This window comes from Oncorhynchus masou, chromosome 30 (assembly GCF_036934945.1).
Source record: "Oncorhynchus masou masou isolate Uvic2021 chromosome 30, UVic_Omas_1.1, whole genome shotgun sequence".
Taxonomy (NCBI): Eukaryota; Metazoa; Chordata; class Actinopteri; order Salmoniformes; family Salmonidae; genus Oncorhynchus; species Oncorhynchus masou.
In genome coordinates, this window is record NC_088241.1 from 60334742 (window position 1) to 60356767 (window position 22026).

The window sequence follows — 22026 nt, forward strand, 5'->3', positions numbered from 1 at the left end:
GCTGTGCCTCCCCATTTCAGGCTGTCTTTTCTAGCTCTAAAGGGGCATGATTATCATGATTATGATTATATTTTATGTATGTATGTATGTATGTATGTATGTATATGTATATGTATATGTATATATATATATATATAACAATGGACAAAATCATGTTTTTCACTGCATTCTGCCTTTAAGTGGAGTCCTCTACGCTAATGGCGTGTCATGTTTCGCGGTGGAGCTTTAAAGTGATTTGGGCGCAGCAAATCAAATTTATTTATATAGCCCTTCGTACATCAGCTGATATCTCAAAGTGCTGTACAGAAACCCAGCTTAAAACCCCAAACAGCAAGCAATGCAGGTGTAGAAGCACGGTGGCTAGGAAAATTCTCTAGAAAGGACAAAACCTAAGAAGAAACCTAGAGAGGAACCAGGCTATGTGGGGTGGCCAGTCCTCTTCTGGCTGTGCCGGGTGGAGATTGTAACAGAACATGGCCAAGATGTTCAAATGTTCATAAATGACCAGCATGGTCAAATAATAATAATCACAGGCAGAACAGTTGAAACTGGAGCAGCAGCACGGCCAGGTGGACTGGGGACAGCAAGGAGTCATCATGTCAGGTAGTCCTGAGGCATGGTCCTAGGGCTCAGGTCCTCCGAGAGAGAGAAAGAAAGAGAGAATTAGAGAGAGCATACTTAAATTCACACAGGACACTGGATAGGACAGGAGAAGTACTCCAGATATAACAAACTGACCCAGCCCCCCGACACATAAACTACTGCAGCATAAATACTGGAGGCTGAGACAGGAGGGGTCAGGAGACACTGTGGCTCCATCCGAGGACACCCCCGGACAGGGCCAAACAGGAAGGATATAACCCCACCCACTTTGCCAAAGCACAGCCCCCACACCACTAGAGGGATATCTTCAACCACCAACTTACCATCCTGAGACAAGGCCAAGTGTAGCCCACAAAGTTCTCCGCCACGGCACAACCCAAGGGGGGGCGCCAACCCAGGCAGGAAGATCACATCAGTGACTCAACCCACTCAAGTGACGCACCCCTCCTAGGGACGGTATGAAAGAGCCCTAGTAAGCCAGTGACTCAGCCCCTGTAATAGGGTTAGAGGCAGAGAATCCCAGTGGAGAGAGGAGCACCCATCATTTGTTATTCATTGTTGCATCATCAGTTTCATATTTAAAGGAAACAACACAAGAAATGTATTTTTATGAGGTGAGTTATTTATTAATGCCAATCTGTATTTGAGGTACTGCTGTTTGGAGGTCTTCCCTTTGTGCCACGTGAAGACTTTCAACCTTCATTCAACCTTCATTAAACCTTCAGTTATATCGCCTTCACATTATTACTTATCATCCGCACATGAGTCTTCAGCGACGCAGCCTTTCAGAACTGTGGTTAAGAGCCTTTAGAATTTTGACTGACAATATGAAGCCACGGACACTGCTGTATATTGGCTGAAGCACATGGCAGAATGGATTCTTCTTCCCTCTCTTCCATTGTGACCAATCAGGCTTGTTTTGTGAGCAAGTTGGAGGAGGAGCAGAGATGGATTTAACAGAAATGACTGTGGCATACCTTGGCAGAAAATAGTTATATTTTGTAGTTTATTTGAAAATACCAACTTTTCAAATACTCAAGGTAGTCAAATGAAATTTTATATAGTTTCAACTCCAGGTCTCAAAAAAACGATTATTTGAAGAAACTAAAATTACAACCATTAAATTTGAATTAATCTGAGGATGCAAAGACTCTTTTTAACCCTATGAGCTGAGGATGCAAAGACTCATTATGTTTTAACCCTATGAGCTGAGGATGCAAAGACTCAATAGCTTTTAACCCTATGAGCTGTCACCTCCAAAGTTACTATTTGTTCCCCTGGAAAATGAGTTGCTTTCAACAAAGCATAAAACTATAGTTATCCCAGGTCTGGACAGTGATAATTAAAAGTATTTTCGAACATGGACATGGATGCAAAGACTCTTTTTAACCGTATGAGCTGAGGATGCAAAGACTATTTTTAACCCTATGAGCTGAGGATGCAAAGACTCTTTTTAACCCTGTGAGCTGAGGATGCAAAGACTCTTTTTAACCGTGTGAGCTGAGGATGCAAAGACTCTTTTTAACCGTGTGAGCTGAGGATGCAAAGACTCTTTTTAACCCTATGAGCTGAGGATGCAAAGACTCTTTTTAACCCTATGAGCTGAGGATGCAAAGACTCTTTTTAACCCTATGAGCTGAGGATGCAAAGACTCTTTTTAACCGTGTGAGCTGAGGATGCAAAGACTCTTTTTAACCGTATGAGCTGAGGATGCAAAGACTCTTTTTAACCCTATGAGCTGAGGATGCAAAGACTCTTTTTAACCCTATGAGCTGAGGATGCAAAGACTCTTTTTAACCCTATGAGCTGAGGATGCAAAGACTCTTTTTAACCCTGTGAGCTGAGGATGCAAAGACTCTTTTTAACCCTATGAGCTGAGGATGCAAAGACTCTTTAACCGTGTGAGCTGAGGATGCAAAGACTCTTTTTAACCCTATGAGCTGAGGATGCAAAGACTCTTTTTAACCCTGTGAGCTGAGGATGCAAAGACTCTTTTTAACCGTGTGAGCTGAGGATGCAAAGACTCTTTTTAACCCTATGAGCTGAGGATGCAAAGACTCTTTTTAACCCTATGAGCTGAGGATGCAAAGACTCTTTTTAACCCTATGAGCTGAGGATGCAAAGACTCTTTTTAACCCTATGAGTTGAGGATGCAAAGACTCTTTTTAACCCTATGAGCTGAGGATGCAAAGACTCTTTTTAACCCTATGAGCTGAGGATGCAAAGACTATTTTTAACCCTATGAGTTGAGGATGCAAAGACTCTTTTTAACCCTATGAGCTGAGGATGCAAAGACTCTTTTTAACCCTATGAGCTGAGGATGCAAAGACTCTTTTTAACCCTATGAGCTGAGGATGCAAAGACTATTTTTAACCCTATGAGTTGAGGATGCAAAGACTCTTTAACCGTGTGAGCTGAGGATGCAAAGACTCTTTTTAACCCTATGAGCTGAGGATGCAAAGACTCTTTTTAACCCTATGAGCTGAGGAGGATGCAAAGACTCTTTTTAACCCTATGAGCTGAGGATGCAAAGACTCTTTTTAACCCTATGAGCTGAGGATGCAAAGACTCTTTTTAACCCTATGAGCTGAGGATGCAAAGACTCTTTTTAACCCTATGAGCTGAGGATGCAAAGACTCTTTTTAACCCTATGAGCTGAGGATGCAAAGACTCTTTTTTTAGCTTTCCCACTTAAGTTGTAAAAAAATACAAGTTTGAAGATGGAATGGCGGTTTATCATTAACTCCATCACAATTGATTATGCTTACTAATCACCATAGGAATCCATCTAATTTATCATAAGTAACATCAAAGCATTTTCAAAACAAATATCTTATCTTCTACTAATCATGATTTAATAGTTCCACTCAAATACACCGTGTGAGGTCAGCGTTATCGTGTCATTAATGCTGCGAAACATTACTAATTGTTCTGGTTTCTACCTGGCGGTGCTGCTACCAGTGACCACAAGAGTGCCTTCATCACTGGGGGCATGATAGTGGATGTAGTTTGTGTGCTTCAATGTGAAACCGGAGGTCTGCTGTTACTGACACGTTAGATTAGATTAGCTTTTGTTAGCTCTAGCGCTAACCCGGCAGTAAGCAAATTGGTTTCTTGGGGGAGATGTGCAGGTAGTCCGTATACGGTTAAAGCGCATGCAGGCTTTGGTAGCAGCAGTCTGTTTTGTACTGACAGGAGTTTCATGCTCCCTGGGGGATGGAAAAAATGCCAGTTTCACCGCCACAGGGGATTCTCAGAATGTTTTGAGAAGTGTTTGCCAGGAAATCCATTTGTTTTGGTCTGTTAGTGCAGTGTTTGAAGTCCTGGGGCTCGCAGCATTACAGAATCAAACTGCCCTGACTTGTTCACTGGACTCCATAACTCTCGCATTCAGGTGTCGGTAAATCGATCAGGAACACTCAATCATTTAAATACGTAAATAACTTGACGAGGCTTCACGGTCCTACTGTCACAGATCATGGGACACCGGTAGAGTGTCAGTCTTCTGACGCATTGTCAAGCTGTCTGGTATTTCTTATGCAGTCTCTCTCACACACACACACATCATTATTTTGTATTATAATTATTATCACACGGTGGAGTGTCAGTCTCCTGACGCGTTGTCAAGCTGTCTGATATTTCTTAGCAGTAACACACACACACACATTATTAATTTGGATTATTATTATTACACACACACGTTGAGATGTTTAGTAATGAGGGAGAAGCCATCCCTGGAGCCAGGATGTCTCCCTAGTGAGACACACCATGTCTGCTCTGTCCCCCTGCAGCTCACTGCCTCCCTCCTATACCGCCCCAGAAGATGGACACCACCAGACATTAACATATCTCCAGTGCTCCTGTCTGCTGGCTTTCCACACGTTTGAAATTCATCTCTTCTCTCCAGTAACATTTGAGCAAGACGCTTCCTCGGCTATGCCCACAGGAAGAGGGAGGGTTTATGGGGGGCGATTTTAAAGGCCCTTTATGTTTTTCTCTGCTCTCTCTCTCCCCCCGTAGCCTGAAGGCTGGGAAATTGCAGTTTCACTCAGATGGAGGGGTGTGTGTCATTGAAACAAAGCAGACATCCAAAACACTGCAACACAGTAAAGCCCCTGCTTTAGATAGAAACATTGCCATGGTAACTACTGTACCGTTGTCAATTTTCTCCTGAGCTTGTTATTTTGATGGAGCAAAATAGGGCAGGGTAATTGAATTTGTTTGTCTAAAAATACGTACATAATAATGTTCCCGTTCTTTTCACATCGTTTAAAACCTTTTCAGTTTGATCTCTTCTGTCGTCCAATCAAATAGCATGGTGATGGTACGCCTTATTGTTTTATTTGTAGAAAACACAGGGGGAGGATGTTGGTTCTAGAATAGGAGGGTCAAATACTGTCAGCTGCATACTGCCCATTGTGGTTCCCTGGCTAGATTTCCGCCTCCAAAAGACACATATATTTGTCTTTTTTTAAATTTATTGACAAAAATTATATTTGGCTACATTACAATCTACAGGACAATACATGTTAAAGGTAGACTCAGGGATATGCCATCAATGCAGAAAGTAAACAGTATTGTGGGTAAATTTATGCAACAACTAAGAGCGTTGAAGCGCAATGCTCAACTTCTTTGCTGTTTTGGTCCCGTAGCTACCATGCTGTAACAGCGTGAAGCGAACCCGTGCACATGCACAGTACTGTGTGAGAGCCAAGTCTTGCATCTCTCTCATCTCAATATCTGTGCAGTGCTGCTCGTGGCAACTTCAAATCGCAGTCTCTTATTTCTATTCTGTTGAAAGATACTTTGTTATCAGTTAAAGCATTATAATAAATATTGATTACAATCAAACCTTCTATTTGCATTATAAAAACTTGTGTATAAAATCTGTGTTTTGTTAATCAGCTTCTTGCTGAACTTGATGTGTGTGTTTCAATGAATCACTGGAGAACAATATTTCCTTCTTTGGTAGGTTTTTAAATCAAAAAGTAACATCACTCCTACAGCATATGTTATATTTTACTGTATGTTCACGAGATTCAATTCTCCCTGCAACTTCACCAGACTGCCGCTGTGTTCACTGCTCTGTGACCCTGAATGCCAGATTTCATGCTTATTTGATCCGACTGCTTTCCGTGGTGCTGAATATCAGATATTGTCACTATTGCACTTGAAAAGGGCTGGAATTTCCTGTGTGGCTCCCTCAACACTTTTTTTTGTGTGTGTGGAAAAAAATGTCTCTTCCATTCATAAAGGTTGCAGACCCTGTGCTAAGGTGATCCAATCCGTGTTCCCTGTCTAGTTTCTCGGCCCTATATTTTGTTGTGGCGTAATTGTGCGCTCCCCATTACGGGGCTGTGCCGTGAACTTCCTTTCTCTAAGGGCGCTGTACCATGGCACCATGATCAAAGTTGTATGATCAAAGTAGGCCTGTGTTCCTGTAATGACATTAAAGCTTTCTGTGTCGCGCCTGTTTTTTTCACAAACAGGAAGGAGGTGATATTCAGACTGTGGCAGGGTTTGTGGCTGTGTCTGCTGTCGACAGGAAGTCAACTTAATGGAGGGAGCTCTAGAGTTGTTTAATTGACAATAATTGTATGCAAAAAAAATATATTAGGTCTTGTCATCTCAAAATCCACAAATTTAAGTGACTTTATACTGTTACCTTTTTAGAACCTTTAACTGTAATTTTGCCATTATCTAACTAAAAAACAACAACATGTTAATTGGACAGCACTTCAAATCTATTGCGTTGTCTATGCAAGTTATTAGATTGTTCGTAATAATACCAAACAACACCGTAAAATGTAATTGGACGACCGCTTCAAAAGGTACGAGCAGAAAGGCAATAGAAAGGCAATTTTAGTTGAGACAAGCAGTCGAAAGGATACTATATCTGTTCACATTGTCTGCATGTATTCCACTTCTCACAGAAATCCCCTCACACTATACCATATGATTGTGTGCAATATAACACTGATGACACACTGATTTCAATCTTAATCATAATAATCATCTTTAACTATTAAAAACCCGTTGGAGACTGCATAGTGTAAGGACTTTAGTTATATTTGGTCACCGGTGCAGCAAACCTAGACAAATGTCACAGTTGACAAGCGTGTCAAACTCATCTCTGCTCCGTTGAGACAACGCTAGGAGACAACTAGAAGAAAAACAGCATGTCCTGTATCTGACCCTGTTCCTGCTGTCAGGACAGACAGACCTGAAACACGCATTCACACACCCAGAAACAGAGACACAGAGAGACACACACACACACACTCTCTTTCTTCCATACATACTGACACACACACACACACTCTCTTTCTCCCATACATACCGACACACACACACACACACTCTTTCTCCCATACATACTGACACACACACACACACACACACACACTCTCTTTCTCCCATACATACCGACACACACACACACACACACTCTTTCTCCCATACATACTGACACACACACACACACACACTCTCTTTCTCCCATACATACCGACACACACACACACACACACACACACACACACACTCTCTTTCTCCCATACATACCACACACACACACACACACACACACACACACACACACACACACTCTTTCTCCCATACATACCGACACACACACACTCTTTCTCCCATACCGACACACACACACACACTCTCTTTCTCCCATACATACCGACACACACACACACACACACTCTCTTTCTCCCATACATACTGACACACACACACACACACACACACACTCTCTTTCTCCCATACATACTGACACACACACACACTCTCTTTCTCCCATACATACTGACACACACACACACTCTCTCTTTCTCCCATACATACTGACACACACTCTCTTTCTCCCATACATACTCACACACACATACTCGTTCTCCCATACATACTGACACACACACACACACACACTGACACACAGACCCACTCACACACAAACACACACTCAAAGCTCGCCCCACTTTTTGCTGCCTGCCAAAACTCAGGGTGGATCTTGGTTATAGAAAGGGCATTTTAGCTGGTCTCTTCATCAGTCAGTCATGACAACCATTAGTGCATCCCCTAGTCCATTGGCCTACTAACAACTCAGGAGCACTTCATCCTTCTTATCTACCGCTGTGTGCTACGGATAATGAAGAGAGATGCATCTGCACTGTGCTGTCAAAAGGGACTAAGTAATGGATTATTCCTTTACTCCTCTGATTTGGCACAATGGCATAAGAGTATTAGAAATGTAAGATTTTGGATAGTTGAGTGGTTAGAGCGTTGGGCTAGTAACCGAAAGGTTGCAAGTTCATATCCCCGAGCTGACAAGGTACAAATCTGTCGTTCTGCCCCTGAACAGGCAGTTAACCCACTGTCCCTAGGCCGTCATTGAAAATAAGAATTTGTTCTTAACTGACTTGCCTAGTTAAATAAAGGTCAAATAAAAAATAAAATAAAAATTTTGAAAATAAGGAAAGGAAGCTGAAAGCAAAATGCTTTGTTCGTTGATGCACTGCAAAATCAAAAGGAAAAAATAACTCAAGTCTTAGGCCTGTCGCTTGACTTTACTACTGTGCGTTTTTTACACTTGAATAAACACTCTCTCGCTCTCCCTCTGTCTGTCTGTCTGTCTGTCTGTCTGTCTGTCTGTGAAAGAAAGTGATCTCACTCATTCACTAACAGTCACATTGGCAACACATTAATAACATGTTTACCCTCCCTCTCTCTTTCCCCCCTCCAGAGAGCAGTCTGGATAGCCTGCAGCAGGCCCTCCACCAGTCTGTGTTCCTGTCGGCCATGTCGGCTCAACCCGGACGGGACCTACCCCTGTGCTGGGAGCAGCACTGCAAGCTGCTGCCTGGGGTGGCCGGATTGCAGGCCAGCTGCGTGGCCCACTGGACCGTGGATGAGGTGAGAGCACACACACATCCACACGCTCTCGCATACAGTTGAAGTCGGAAGTTTACATACACCTTAGCCAAATACATTTCAACTCAGTATTTCACAATTCCTGACATTTAATCCTAGTAAAAATTCCCTGTCTTAGGTCGGTTAGGATCACCGCTTTATAAGAAGAATGTTAAATGACAGAATAATAGTAGACCCAGTGATTTTATTTCAGCTTTTATTTATTTAATCACATTCCCAGTGGGTCAGAAGCCCATTCCTCCTGACAGAGCTGGTGTAACTGAGTCAGGTTTAAAGGCCTCCTTGCTGAAACAAATGGAGGGGTGAGGGGATGGGGGGTGATTCTGAGATTCAGCCGATGTCTTACCTTAGTTTGTTTCTTCATCTGGTATTGTATCTTGTAAAGGTTATTATAGGCCCTTGTACAGGCCCTTGTATAGGTTATTATAGGCCCTTGTATAGGTTATTATAGGCCCTTGTATAGGTTATTATAGGCCCTCGTACAGGCCCATGTATTGTTGAGTTTGCTGTACAAGTGGCTTACTGCAGTGTTAAGGATTCTATTTCCCCTTAGTTCACTTATAGAAAACCTAATTCCCTTTATATGAAAGTTTGTTATGTAACCCAGTTGTCTGTCAGTTGGGTTTATAGGAACCAGTGTCCTCCCTCATATAAAGTACTGTCCAGTCTGTCTCCTCTCCACGCTGTCATTTCTCTTCTACTGTTGATATGAGGCTTCATGAGCTTGACAAAGGCACATCATCATAGCAACCAGGTGTGACCGTAAACTTTGACACTAGCAACCAGAGAGCCTCGTGGTAAATAGACTCAGAGATTTGACTGTTTGTTTACAGTCAAGCATTGTGGGCATAAATGAGAAAGTGGTAGATATGCAATGGCAATGTGTAGGCGTATGAATAATGTTTTCAATCATTTTATTGATGTGGTTAGTCCTCGCCGTTCCCTCATTCTGCTCTATTGAACAGACTAGCATCATTTCTTAGTCCCTTTGTATTGTGGTTTAAACCTGCTTTGTCAAGCCAAATTTATATCAATCCAAATCTATTGAAATGTCAGCCGTCACTTGAGAAAAAGAAAAATCCTTGGATGTTTGCCTCTCTGATTCAAGTACGAGACTCAAATGAAATATCAGAATCCCTCAGCGAGGCCGCTCCACTCTTAAGAATTAATTGACATGCCTACGTACCCGTCTAAACGGCGTGCGCGATACGGCCAACGCCACGATCCTCCTGCTGTTGCTAAGCACTCTCTCTTCATCTCTGTTGATTGATGAGATGAGGCTACCGGACTTAATGTGATTATTCCCCTTTCGCTACACACACACACACACATACCTTCTCCGTTCCTCGCTGCCGCCACTGAGCATCTCCAACGGTAACGAGGTCAAACACCTGTGTTACGGGTTTGAGTATTTTCCAAATAATGCGGGCACCAATGAGGCACACCAGGGGGAAGAAAGAGAGGAGGGAAGGGGAAGATAGGAAAGAGAGAAGAGGAGAGAAAGATCTGGCCCCCTCACAGCACGGATTGAAGAGAGAGATGCTACAGTAGAGGTAACCAAGACGATCTCTGAACTCACAACAGCAACGCAACGTGTTGTGGGACATTCAGATATATATTGGGAATGTTATTATTCATCATAACCAATCACGTTAATTCCAAGGAGGGTAACCTGGGAAGGCAGTAGGGCTGAAGCAGTGAAGAGTGGTGGCTAGCTGTGTTACCTGTGTGAATGTGAAATAATCAGTAAAGAAACCCAGCATCCAAGATGCAACATAAATATATTACGTTGAACAAACGCACCGCTCTGACATCTAGAATAAGGCATCACGTAGGCTTTCAGTGTTGTGCCTGCCGAATATGGCCCAGGCTTGTCTTATGACAGCAACCTGCAGAGAGGGGGAGGATAGAATGTCACCGAGTTTTACCGGAGGTGGAAGTTTTGTCTTGGCGGTTGTGGGGATTTGGCAGAGTGGAAGGTGTGAGATTGCAGTAGAGAGAAAGAGGGGAGGACTGTAAAGGGATCGACTAGAGGGAGAAGAGCACTGCTTGTGTAACACCCCCCCCCCCCAGCCTACAGATGTCTCCCTACTTCACCCATGCCCCTCATAGTCAGGAAGTCCTTAGCCGAGGTTCTATAGCTTAAGCCTATAACTTGATAGCCAAGAGCAGTACTGAATGGGCACATTTCACTATCACCAATCAGCCAGCACTTCTCCAACCTAACCAGTAGCTAATTGATTGGTTTTAGCACTGCACCATGTAATAGCAGACACTATCATCCAAAGCACTGTGCAAACATAAAAAAAAAAAAAAAAATGTACAATCCTTTTGGGAATTGTACCCACAGCCTTGGCATTGTTAGCATCACACTTTTACCACAGTCCTGGAGCATCAGTATCTCCAGTATCTTCATCAACCCTCTCATACATATCTATTAAGATGGTACGTCCTGTGCATTTCCCATCTCCTTTCAGCATTCAGCTGGGACATACTGTAGTTAAGGTACTAGAAACTCACGCTGAATCTTTCATTCATGGGGTTCATTATCCTGCCAGCTCTAGATCCCGATCATATCTATTCACTCATTCCACTACAGTGACACTACAATGACTATAACCCATCTGGCATTCAACTCCCACAACCCCCCTCTCTATCAAAGAGAGAGAGAGTCAAAGTTCTTCAAAAGCGGCGCTTTCAAACGGAAAGGTCAATGTTTCAGGCCCCTTTGCCTGGACTCCTGCGAGGCCAATTACAGCCCATCATATTTTCCTAAGGGGCGAAAGAAGAGAGGGTGTCAGCAGCCGATGTGGAGGAGAGGAGAATGTCCTCTTGTGCCACCCTCCGTGGGAGTAGTGCTGGGAGTCTCACTAAATTACCATGGGACCAGCCTTGCAAAGGCTCTGGTCTAAGTGTGCTGCTCTCGCGCCCAGGACTGTAACAGGCTTCTAATGCTTGAACCACTCCTGCCACACTTTAACACACATGCCAATATGGCTGACGAAAACACTTCGCTTACTGAGCCATTTGCATTTGTGGCGCTGGAGCACATACTCGGAATTGTATGATGTGTTAGGATGAAGCTTGGATCAAGGAGGATGGATGTTAACCAGGATTTATGATTGTTTGGGAAAGGTTTTCAAAAGTTACAAATTGATATTGTTGGTAGTAAATGGGTGATGGTGTACGTAAAGTGTTGTCATTGGTAATAACATCCTCACAGGCTGATGCTTATTAAACTGGAGAACTGTTTTGATTCTTTAGTTATTCCAGCACAAATTTAGATTTCCCGATTTTGAATTCCAACCCACTCTTAGAAATATGTCTTGATCTGTTTTTTTTTAAAGAACTTTCATACATAGCTAATCTAATCAGATGTCAGTTCAGATGTCTCCTCACTGTTCAGATGTCTCTCCTCACTCCTCATAATGTAGACAGACATTGACATTACTCTGTCTGTCTGATGTTGAGGCCAGATATTTGATATGTCACTCAGGTAGCATGCAGTCCACTGCAGCTAGTGCTTAGCAGAATGATTCTGCTAGACCTGGATTCAAATGGTACCTGTTTGCTTTCAGATACTTTTATTTATTTATTTTAAGTCAGTTAAGTTAAGAACAAATTCTTATTTTCAGCCTAGGAACAGTGGGTTAACTGCCTGTTCAGGGGCAGAATGACAGATTTGTACCTTGTCAGCTCAGGGATTTGAACTTACAACCTTTCGGTTACTAGTCCAACGCTCTAACCACTAGGCTACCCTGCCGCCCATGGCTTAAGCTGTGCTTGGTTGTGTTTGAGCTTAACCTATGGAATTAAGCATGCAAACTCCACCCATCTGGCACTCCAGGTAGGCTAAATCAAATGCTCAAATTATTAAAGAAATTAAAGAAAACAAATAGTATTTGAACCCAGTCCAGGCTACTGGCCAGTTCCTTCAAGGAGCCATGTACAGATGCTGCATTTTCATGATTCTGCATAGCAGAGATGGAAAAACCTTATGTGTGTCCACAGACTCATAACCTGTAGCGACAGCATCCTCTAGCTCCATTGACATCTATGAACACTGACATTCAATTGCTGTGCCTTCTAGCCACTGTGTTCAGATTCTCTTGAAACGCACTCTTCCTTCCAGTCATGTCAGATAGGTGATTACTTCAAGGCAGGAAGGATCCATTTTAAGAACAGGGCCTGGGTCTGAGTGGAGAGGGACATCTGTGTTTATTTTTGGGCTGGCCAGTGATGCACATTGAGGTAATAGATTTTGGAAGGTGTTATTTCGGTGTGTTAGCGAGGTGAGGTCTGAAGGGTCTGAAACTTGACCAAACTGCTGTTTCATAATCAGTCCTATAGCTCAGCTGTTTAGCACACCCTCATGTAGCAAAAAAAACATGACATAAGCAAGATCAGCTATTATGGGATAGCTGATCTCACTGATGTCATGTTACTTTTCTGTCAACACTTACTCTGATTTTCTTTACTGAAACCCTTCATCTTGAGGCCTAAATAACAATTTCATAGGAATGACATAGCAAATGTCATAATCAGTCATGACTTGTTATGTTATGTTGGCCTTATGACTGGGAGAGTTCAAGCAAAGTGTTACTATGGTAATTACACAAGATACAGTTGAAGTCAGAAGTTTACATACACCATAGCCAAATACATTTAAACTCAGTTTTTCACGATTCCTGAAATCCTAGTAAAAATGCTCTGTTTTAGGTCAGTTAGGATCACCAGTTTATTTTAAGAATAATAGTAGAGAGAAGGATTTATTTCAGCTTTTATTGAATTCATCACATTCCCAGTGGGTCAGAAGTTCACATTCAGTCAATTGGTACTTGGAAACATTGCCTTTAAATTGTTTAACTTGGGTCAAACGTTTCAGGTAGCATTCCACAAGCTTCCCACAATAGGTTGGGTGAATTTTGGCCCATCATCCTGACAGAGCTGGTGTAACTGAGTCAGGTTTGTAGGCCTGCTTGCTCACATGCTCTTTTTCAGTTCTGCCCACAAATCATCTATAGGATTGAGGTCTGGGCTTTGTGATGGCCAATCCAATACCTTGACTTTGTTGTCCTTAAGCCATTTTGAAGTATGCTTGGGGTCATTGTCCATTTGGAAGAGCCATTTGAGACCGAGGTTTAACTTCCTGCGGATCAGTGAAATCACAAGTGCAATACATCAAAATAAAGCCATCATGTCAGACTTCAAAAAGGCTTTACGGCGAAAGCAAACCATGCGATTATCTGAGGACAGCGCCCAGCACACAAATGCATAACAAATCATTTTCAACCAGGGAGTTGTGACACGAAAGTCAGAAATAGCGATATAATATATGCCTTACCTTTGAAGATCTTCTGTTGGCACTCCAAAAGGTCCCAGGTAGGTCCCAGGTAAACTCCTTTATATCCATAAAAACTCAGTTTAGCTGTCACGCTTCAGTCAATAATCCACTCGGTTTCCTTCCTTCAAATTTGCATACAAAATGAATCCCAAACATTACAAATAAACTTATCCAAACAAGTCAATCAATGTTTAGAATCACACCAAATAAATGATAAAGTTTAAGACAGAGAATCGTTATTGTCTTTACCGGAGAAAAATACCAAAATACGCACTCTCATTCACGCGCTTAGAAACAAAAAAACTACAATTTCTGGCTAATTTTTCCAAACTCCAGCCTGAAACTCTTTCTAAAGACATCTAGTGGAAGCCCTAGGAACTGCAATCAGGCACGATTTCTCCCTATTATAAAAGTCCCAGCCATTGAAATCAGTGGTAGGATGAACATTTTTGGAATGGTTTGTCTTCTGGGTTATTATTTTAACAGTTTTAGAAACTTTAGAGTATTTTCTATCCAGATCTACCAATTATATGAATATCCTAGCTTCTGGGCCTGAGGAGCAGGCAGTTTACTTTGGGCACGCTTTTCATCCGTACGTCAAAATACTGCACCCTATCCCAAAGAAGTTAACTTCCTGACTGATGTCTTGAGATGTTGCATCAATATATCCAAATAATTTTCTTTCCTCATAAAGCCATCTATTTTGGGAAGTGCACCAGTGCCTTGTGCAGCAAAGCACCCCCACAACATGATGCTGACACCCCTGTGCTTCACGGTTGGGATGGTGTTCTTCGTCTGGCAAGCCTTCCCCTTTTTCCTCCAAACATAACGATGGTCATTATGGCCAAACAGTTCTATTTTTGTTTCATCAGACCAGAGGACATTTCTCCAAAAAAGTATGATGTTTGTCCCCATGTGCAGTTGCAAAGGCCCAGTCAACTTAGTGTATGTAAACTTCTGACCCACTGGAATTGTGATCCAGTGAATTACAAGTGAAATAATCCGTCTGTAAACAATTGTTGGGAAAAAAAGTAGATGTCCTAACCGACTTGTCAAAACTATTGTTTGTTAACAAGACATTTGTGGAGGGTTGAAAAACGGGTTTTAATGACTCCAACCTAAGGATATGTAAACTTCCGACTTCAACTGTGCTTGCCATTGAGACGGTCTCCCAGACGCTAAACTATCTGTCCTCTGCTTGTCTTTGTCCAGGTGGCTGACTTCATCCACTCTCTACCTGGCTGCGATGAACAAGCCAATCAGTTCAAAGAGGAGGTAAGAGGACACAACATCTGGACCTCCTCTAATCTCCCAGTCTGGAGTCAACTAAGAGTTTTAAGGCTTGTCTTCCTCCGTAAGGCTAAGTGAATGAGGGGAAACGTGCGCAGTAGCCTTTGCTGTTACAGTTGTCTACAACACAACACCCAGAATAATGGATTCCCCTGTTTTCCCCTCCCCTGTGTTTGGTCAGGGTTAGTTTGCGTTGAGAATTATACTGACGTAAGGAGACATCACTGGAATACAAAGCAATTCATTGGAAGCTAATAGCGCTAGTGATTAGCATTCCGAGCACAGCCATATTTGATTTGCCTCAGCTAATCTGACTACAGTACTTGCCACTGGTCTCTTGGTTGTTGAAATCCCTCTTTCAGAAATCCCAGTTGAGGCTCCACAGTTGTGAAACCCTACCTCTTTGAAGAGTTATTGTAAATAACTCTCCCAAAGTACTGTCTTTGCTGATATATACTTTGAGGAAAAATGTACTTGATGTAATGTGTTATCTTAAGATGAATTCGCTAATTGTAAGACTCAACTGTAAAATGTGTATTGTGACTGGCATGTCTAGTCGTTGGACAAGACATCACAATCTGATCCAACTGATAAGTACTCGATTACCATTTCATAAATGGAATGGGAATTGTATGACTAGTGTCCACTGATCAAACTGCTCATCCTCTATATAATGACATACAACACACTTTCCAAAAAGTAGTAGCATTAGTCACGTAAACACAGAAATAAACAAATGGCACATTGGATTCCTAATTTTAAATATAAGTGGTGCTTTTCTTACCGAGGAGACAAAGTTAAATAAATTACTACCATAAACGTTACATACAAATCTGTAGCCCTTAGAGAGTGAGAGGGATTTTTTTTACCTCTCTCACTTGGTTCAATTGACTGCACATCAGCTGTTGACCCATGCTGTAATCTGATTGGTTGTCTTCCAACAGCAAATCGACGGGAAGGCCTTGTTGCTGCTGACCCAGCGCGACATCGTCAAGATCATGAGTGTAAAACTCGGCCCTGCCCTCAAGATCTACAACTCTATTTTAATGTTCAAGCACGCTGAGGACAACCAATCGGCAGCCGGCAACGCCAACACATGAAGCATCGGAAGCCACACCCACCAGACCCATCTTATGTGTCTGTCAAACACATAGATTTACTGTGTGGATTCATTCCAAACCCAACCCCCTTACCCCTGCTCCTTCTCTTTGGCCTACAGGCACTTGAGTTCAAGGACTTAAACTAAAGCCGATACATGATCTGCCCAGACCTATGGACTTTCAGGTTACAGTGTGTGTGTGTGTGTGTGTGTGTGTGTGTGTGTGTGTGTGTGTGTGTGTGTGTGTGTGTGTGTGTGTGTGTGTGTGTGTGTGTGTGTGTGTGTGTGTGTGTGTGTGTGTGTGTGTGTGTGTGTGTGTGTGTGTGTGTGTGTGTGTGTGTGTGTGTGTGTGTGTGTGTGTGTGTGTGTGTGTGCCTCAATCTGCCTTTAATACTCAAACGTAGGTGTCATGAGGGTTAACTCAACAAAACCCGCATTTCCAGATATACAGCACAGTTTTCTATGTCTTTTACGCTGTAACTTCTCCCTTCTTTACTTTCCCTTAAAGATGTGACAATCACCACCAACAGTATAAAGCCATGACAAACCTGTGCTTTTTTCTGGGTCATCACGGTGCTACGTGTATTCCGAATACAAACAGTCTACATCACAGTACGGGAGTTGACCTCTGGTACCAGTTTAAGATCTCTGTCTACCGACTCAAACTGAGATGCATACAGTAAATGTGTCGGCCATTTTGATTCTATTTTGTATGAATGTTAATTATGATATGTTACAGTACTTGTATAACTGAAAAATATCTAGGTGTTTGCATAGTTGAAGGAAATTAATATATTATATATGAGCAAATTGTTTTTGAAAATACCAAAAGGGTTTTTGTTTTAAATTCAGAATTTATTTAATTTGATAATATTATTTAATTTGCATATTAGAAGAATGAAAAATAATTTAAGTTTAAGGAAAATGTAAAACCATGGGATAGTTTTGAGCTGAAGATAATCTAAATAAGTATAATTTCTGTTATTATAATGTTATATTAGTTGAGATATCTTAGACTTACTTTTTGTGGAAACTGTAACTCTAGAGTCAGTTAACATGTATGCTTGTCTTTATGAACCCTTTGCTCCATTCGAGTAGACCAGGACCAATATTGTCTTTTTAGTTTTTACATTTTACCATTGGGGGTAAGTTCTCTCACAGTCACAATAGGTTGAAGGTGTTTTCTTATTATTGAAGAACAGCATACTTGCTCTTCTGCACAATTAAGAGTTTAATCTTATATTTTGCTATAACTTGGAATTTAAGCTATATGCTGAAACAAATGCTCTATCATTTGCTCTCTAGTCTTCATATACATGTTGCTACTAAAATGCAACCAAACTCCATTGAAACTTCAGGAATATGAAGAAACATTTCACTGTACTTTCTGCTATTATTTTCCTTATAGGGACTTTCTCTCCCAAAATGTTGAGCATACAGAAAGGTATATTTTATTCTGATGCTGCTCGTCTTTCTTACTGCTTTAATGTGTCAGACTGCTGTTTTAGTGCATGGAAAATACCGCTACATTTTGGTACCACCTCCAATATGAAGGTAGATATCCACCGAAACATATTGAGGAGACTCACAATCTATTTGGGGTGATATCTACCTTCATATATCGCTCCCTTATCTATGAAAATGACAACTAATTTAACCGTGAATATATGGGCTGTACATATTTGTAAACCCTGTTTCTTACACGGATTTAACACTTTGTACAACTCGATGGATTCATATTACATGATTACACAACCCAAATAAACAGTGCAAAGGCCCCTGTTGTCTCTGGAACTTTTTCTTCTCAAGCTAATTCAGCATTATTTAAAGACTTTTTTGGACGACCGCAGTGCAAAGCCTCAAGCCCAAACTGAATTCTAACTTTCAAAGTCCCCCTTTGACATTATTGTTATGTACTGAAATGGAAATAAATTTACTGTGGCCGCGAGTTATTCATCTGCAGCTATTTTGAAGACCACTTTCTATTTGATTTGCACAGCAGCGTGTTACGGTGGATGGAGTCGACAATTGATTTGGATACTGGCAGTCCTGTGCGGTGTGACACGTTCAGATCTGACAGCAAATGAGTCATCCACTGCTGCACAACCAGACTGACATTGAAACACTGCTGTGCAAATCAAATCAAATGTTATTGGTCACATGCACCGAATATAACAGCCGTAGACTTGACAGTGAAATGCTTACTTACGAGCCCATTCCTAACAATGCAGAGTTAGAAAGTAAGACAAATATTTGCAAAATAAAAAAAGGAAACAGTAACACAAATACAATAATGCGGGTATATGCAAAGAGTACCAGTACCAAGTCAATGTGGAGGGGTATGAGGTAATACAGTATGTACAGTTGAAGTCGAAAGCTTACATACACTTAGGTTGGAGTCATTAAAACTCATTTTTCAACCACTCCACAAATTTCTTGTTAAATAACCATATTTTTGGGGGTTAGGACATCTACTTTGTGCATGACACAAGTAAGAAAAGTTTAGGCAAGTCGGCAAGGACATAATTCTTCAAAAATGTAGATTATTTCACTTCTAATTCACTACATCACAATACCAGTGGGTCAGAAGTTTACATGCACTAAGTTGACTGTGCCTTTAAACAGCTTGGAAAATTCCAGAAAATTATGTCATGTCTTTATAAGCTTGTGATAGGCTAATTGACAAAATTTGAGTCAATTGGAGGTGTACCTGTGGCTGTATTTCAAGGCCAACTTTCAAACTGGGAAATGGGAAAATCAAAAGAAATCAGCCAAATTGTAAACCTCCACAAGTTCATCCATGGAAGAAATTTCCATGGAAGCAATTTCCAAACACCTGACGGTATCACGTTCATCTGTACAAACAATAGTACGCAACTATAAACACCATGGGAACACGCAGCCATCATACCGCTCAGGGAGGAGACGCGTTCTGTCTCCTAGAGATGAATGTACTTTGGTGCGAAAAGTGCAAATCAATCCCAGAACAACAGCAAAGGACCGTGTGAAGATGCTGGAGGAAACGGGTACAAAAGTATCTATATCCACAGTAAAACGAGTCCTATATCGGCCGCTCAACAAGGAAGAAGCCACTGCTCTAAAACCCCTATAAAAATGCCAGACTACGGTTTGCAACTGCACATGGGACAAAGCGTTTGCAAGCAAGGAGGCCTATAAACCTGGCTCAGTTACACCAGCTCTGTCAGGAGGAATGGGCCAAAATTAACCCAACTTATTGTGGGAAGCTTGTGGAAGGTGACCCGAAACGTTTAACCCAAGTTAAACAATTTAATGGCAATGTTACCAAATACTAATTGAGTGAACGTAAACTTCTGACCCACTGGGAATGTGACGAAGTAAATAAAAGCTGAAATAAATCATTCTCTCTACTATTATTCTGTAATTTAACATTCTTAAAATAAAGTGGTGATCTTAACTGGCCTAAGACAGGGAATTGTTACTCGGATTAAATGTCAGGAATTGTGAAATACTGAGTTTAAATGTATTTGTCTAAGGTGTATGTAAACTTCTGACTTCAACTGTACATGCGGGTAGGGGTAAAAGTGACTCAGCAATCAGGATAGATAATAAACAGAGTAGCAATAGCGTATGTGAAGAGTGAATGTGTGTGTGTGTGTTGTCAAAATGCGTGTGTGTGTTGTAGTGTCAGGGTAGTATGTGTGAGTGTGGGCAGAGTCAGTGCAAAATAATGAAGATTAAATAATAAAGGGGTTGATGTAAATAGTTTGCAGCCATTTAATGAATTGTTCAGCAGTCATATGGCTTGGGAGTAGAAGCTGTTCAGGTGCCTTTTGGTCCCAGACTTGGTGCTCCGGTACCGCTTGCCGTGCAGTAGAAGAGAGAGCAGTCTATGATTCGGTAGCAGAAGTCTTGGATCATTTTTAGGGCCTGCCTCTGACACCTCCTGGTATATAGGTCCTGGATGGCAGGGAGTTCGGCCCCAGTGATGTACAGGGCCGTACACAATACCGTCTGTAGCGCCTTGTGGTCGGTTGCCGAGCAGTTGACATTCCAAGCGGTGATGCAGCCAATCAAGATTGTCTCAATGGTGCTGCTGTAGAACTTTGAGTCTTTGAGGACCCATACCAAATCTTTTCAGCCTCCTGAGGGGGAAGAGGCGTTGCCGTACCCTCTTCACAGCGAAGTTTATGTGCTTGGATCATGAATAGGTCCTAAGTGATGTGGACACAGAGGAACTTGAAGCTCGACCCGCTCCACTACTGCCGCGTTGGTGTGAATGGTGGCGTGTTCGGCCCTTTGTTTCCTGTAGTCCACGATCATCTTATTTCTCTTGCTGACGTTGAGGGAGAGGTTGTTGTCCTGGCACCACACTGCCAGGTCTCTGACCCACCTATAAGCTGTCTCATCGTCGTCGGTGATCAGGACAACCACCGTTGTGTCGTCAGCAAACTTAATGATGGTGTTGGAGTCGTGGCCATTCAGTCGTGGGTGAACAGAGAGTACAGGAGGGGACTGAGCATGCACCCCAGAGGGATCCACATGTTGAGGGTCAGCATAGCAGATGTGTTGCTGCCTACCCTTTCCACCTGGGACCCATCAGTATGTCAAGGAACCAGTTGCAGAGGTTGGTGTTCAGTCCCAGGGTCCTTAGCTCTGTGATGAACTTTGTGGACACTATGGTGTTGAACGCTGAGCTGTCGTCAATGAACAGCATTCATACATAGGTGTTCGTTTTGTCCAGGTGGGAAAGGGCAGTGTGGAGTGTGATTGAGATTGCGTCATCTGTGGATCTGTTGGGGCAGTATGCGAATTGGAGAGGGTCTGGAGTTTCCGGCATGATGTATTGAGCAAGTGGGGGATAGAAATATGGTCAGATTTGCCAGATGGAGGACGAGGGAGAGCTTTGTATGCGTTTCTGTGTGTGGAGTAAAGATGGTCTAGAATAGTTTTTTCCCTCTGGTTGCACATGTGACATGCTGGTAGAAATGAGGTAAAACGGGTTTAAGTTTGCCTGCATTAAAGTCGCCGGCCACTAGGAGCGCCGCTTCTGGATGAGCATTTTCTTGTTTGCTTATGGCTTTATACAGCTGGTTGAGGGCGGTCTTAATGCCAGCATTGGTTTGTGGTGGTAAATGGACGGCTACAAATAATAAAGATAAGAACTCTCTTGGTAAATAATGTGGTCTACAGCTTATCATGAGGTATTCTACCTCAGATGAGCAATACCTCGAGACTTCTTTAATATTAGACCTCGCGCACCAGCAGTTCTTGACAATAGACAGACACCCCCGCTCCTCGTCTTACCAGATGTCGCTGCTCTATCCTGCCGATGCACGGAGAAGCCAGCCAGCTCTATTTTATCAGTGTTGTCGTTCAGCCATGTCTCGATGAAACATAAGATATTGCAGTTTTTAATGTCCCGTTGGTAGGAAAGTCTTAATCGTAGATCTTCCAATTTGTTTTCCAATGATTACATGTTGGCCAATAATACGGAGGGTAGTGGTGGTTTATCTACTCGATGGCAAATTCTTACAAGACACCCCGTCCTCCTCCCCTTTTCCTCTGGCTTTTCTTCACGCTGATGATGGTGATTTGGGCCTTGTCTTGACAAATGGTATATCCTTTACGTCGGACTGATCTTTGCCCAGTTTGAGGTGAGTAATTGCTGTTCTGATGTCCAGAAGTTATTTTTGGTCATAAAAGACGGTAGCAGCAACAACATGTACAAAATGAATTACAAACGATACGAAAAAAACAAACAAAATGG

At 42.2% G+C, this 22026-nt stretch overlaps 1 protein-coding gene across 3 annotated transcripts in view; it reads left to right on the top strand.

Moving 5' to 3' along the window:
- The window catches only part of LOC135522895 (lethal(3)malignant brain tumor-like protein 4), a 127422-nt gene extending 110763 nt beyond the window's left edge, over nucleotides 1-16659 (top strand). For all 3 annotated transcript variants that reach the window (XM_064949575.1, XM_064949577.1, XM_064949576.1), the window contains 3 exons: nucleotides 8357-8526; nucleotides 15101-15163; nucleotides 16123-16659. In XM_064949575.1, coding sequence (XP_064805647.1) covers nucleotides 8357-8526; nucleotides 15101-15163; nucleotides 16123-16278 — 389 coding nt within the window. In that variant the 3' untranslated portion in view covers nucleotides 16279-16659. The remainder of the gene's footprint in view (nucleotides 1-8356; nucleotides 8527-15100; nucleotides 15164-16122) is intronic.
- The last annotated feature ends 5367 nt before the right edge of the window (nucleotides 16660-22026 follow it).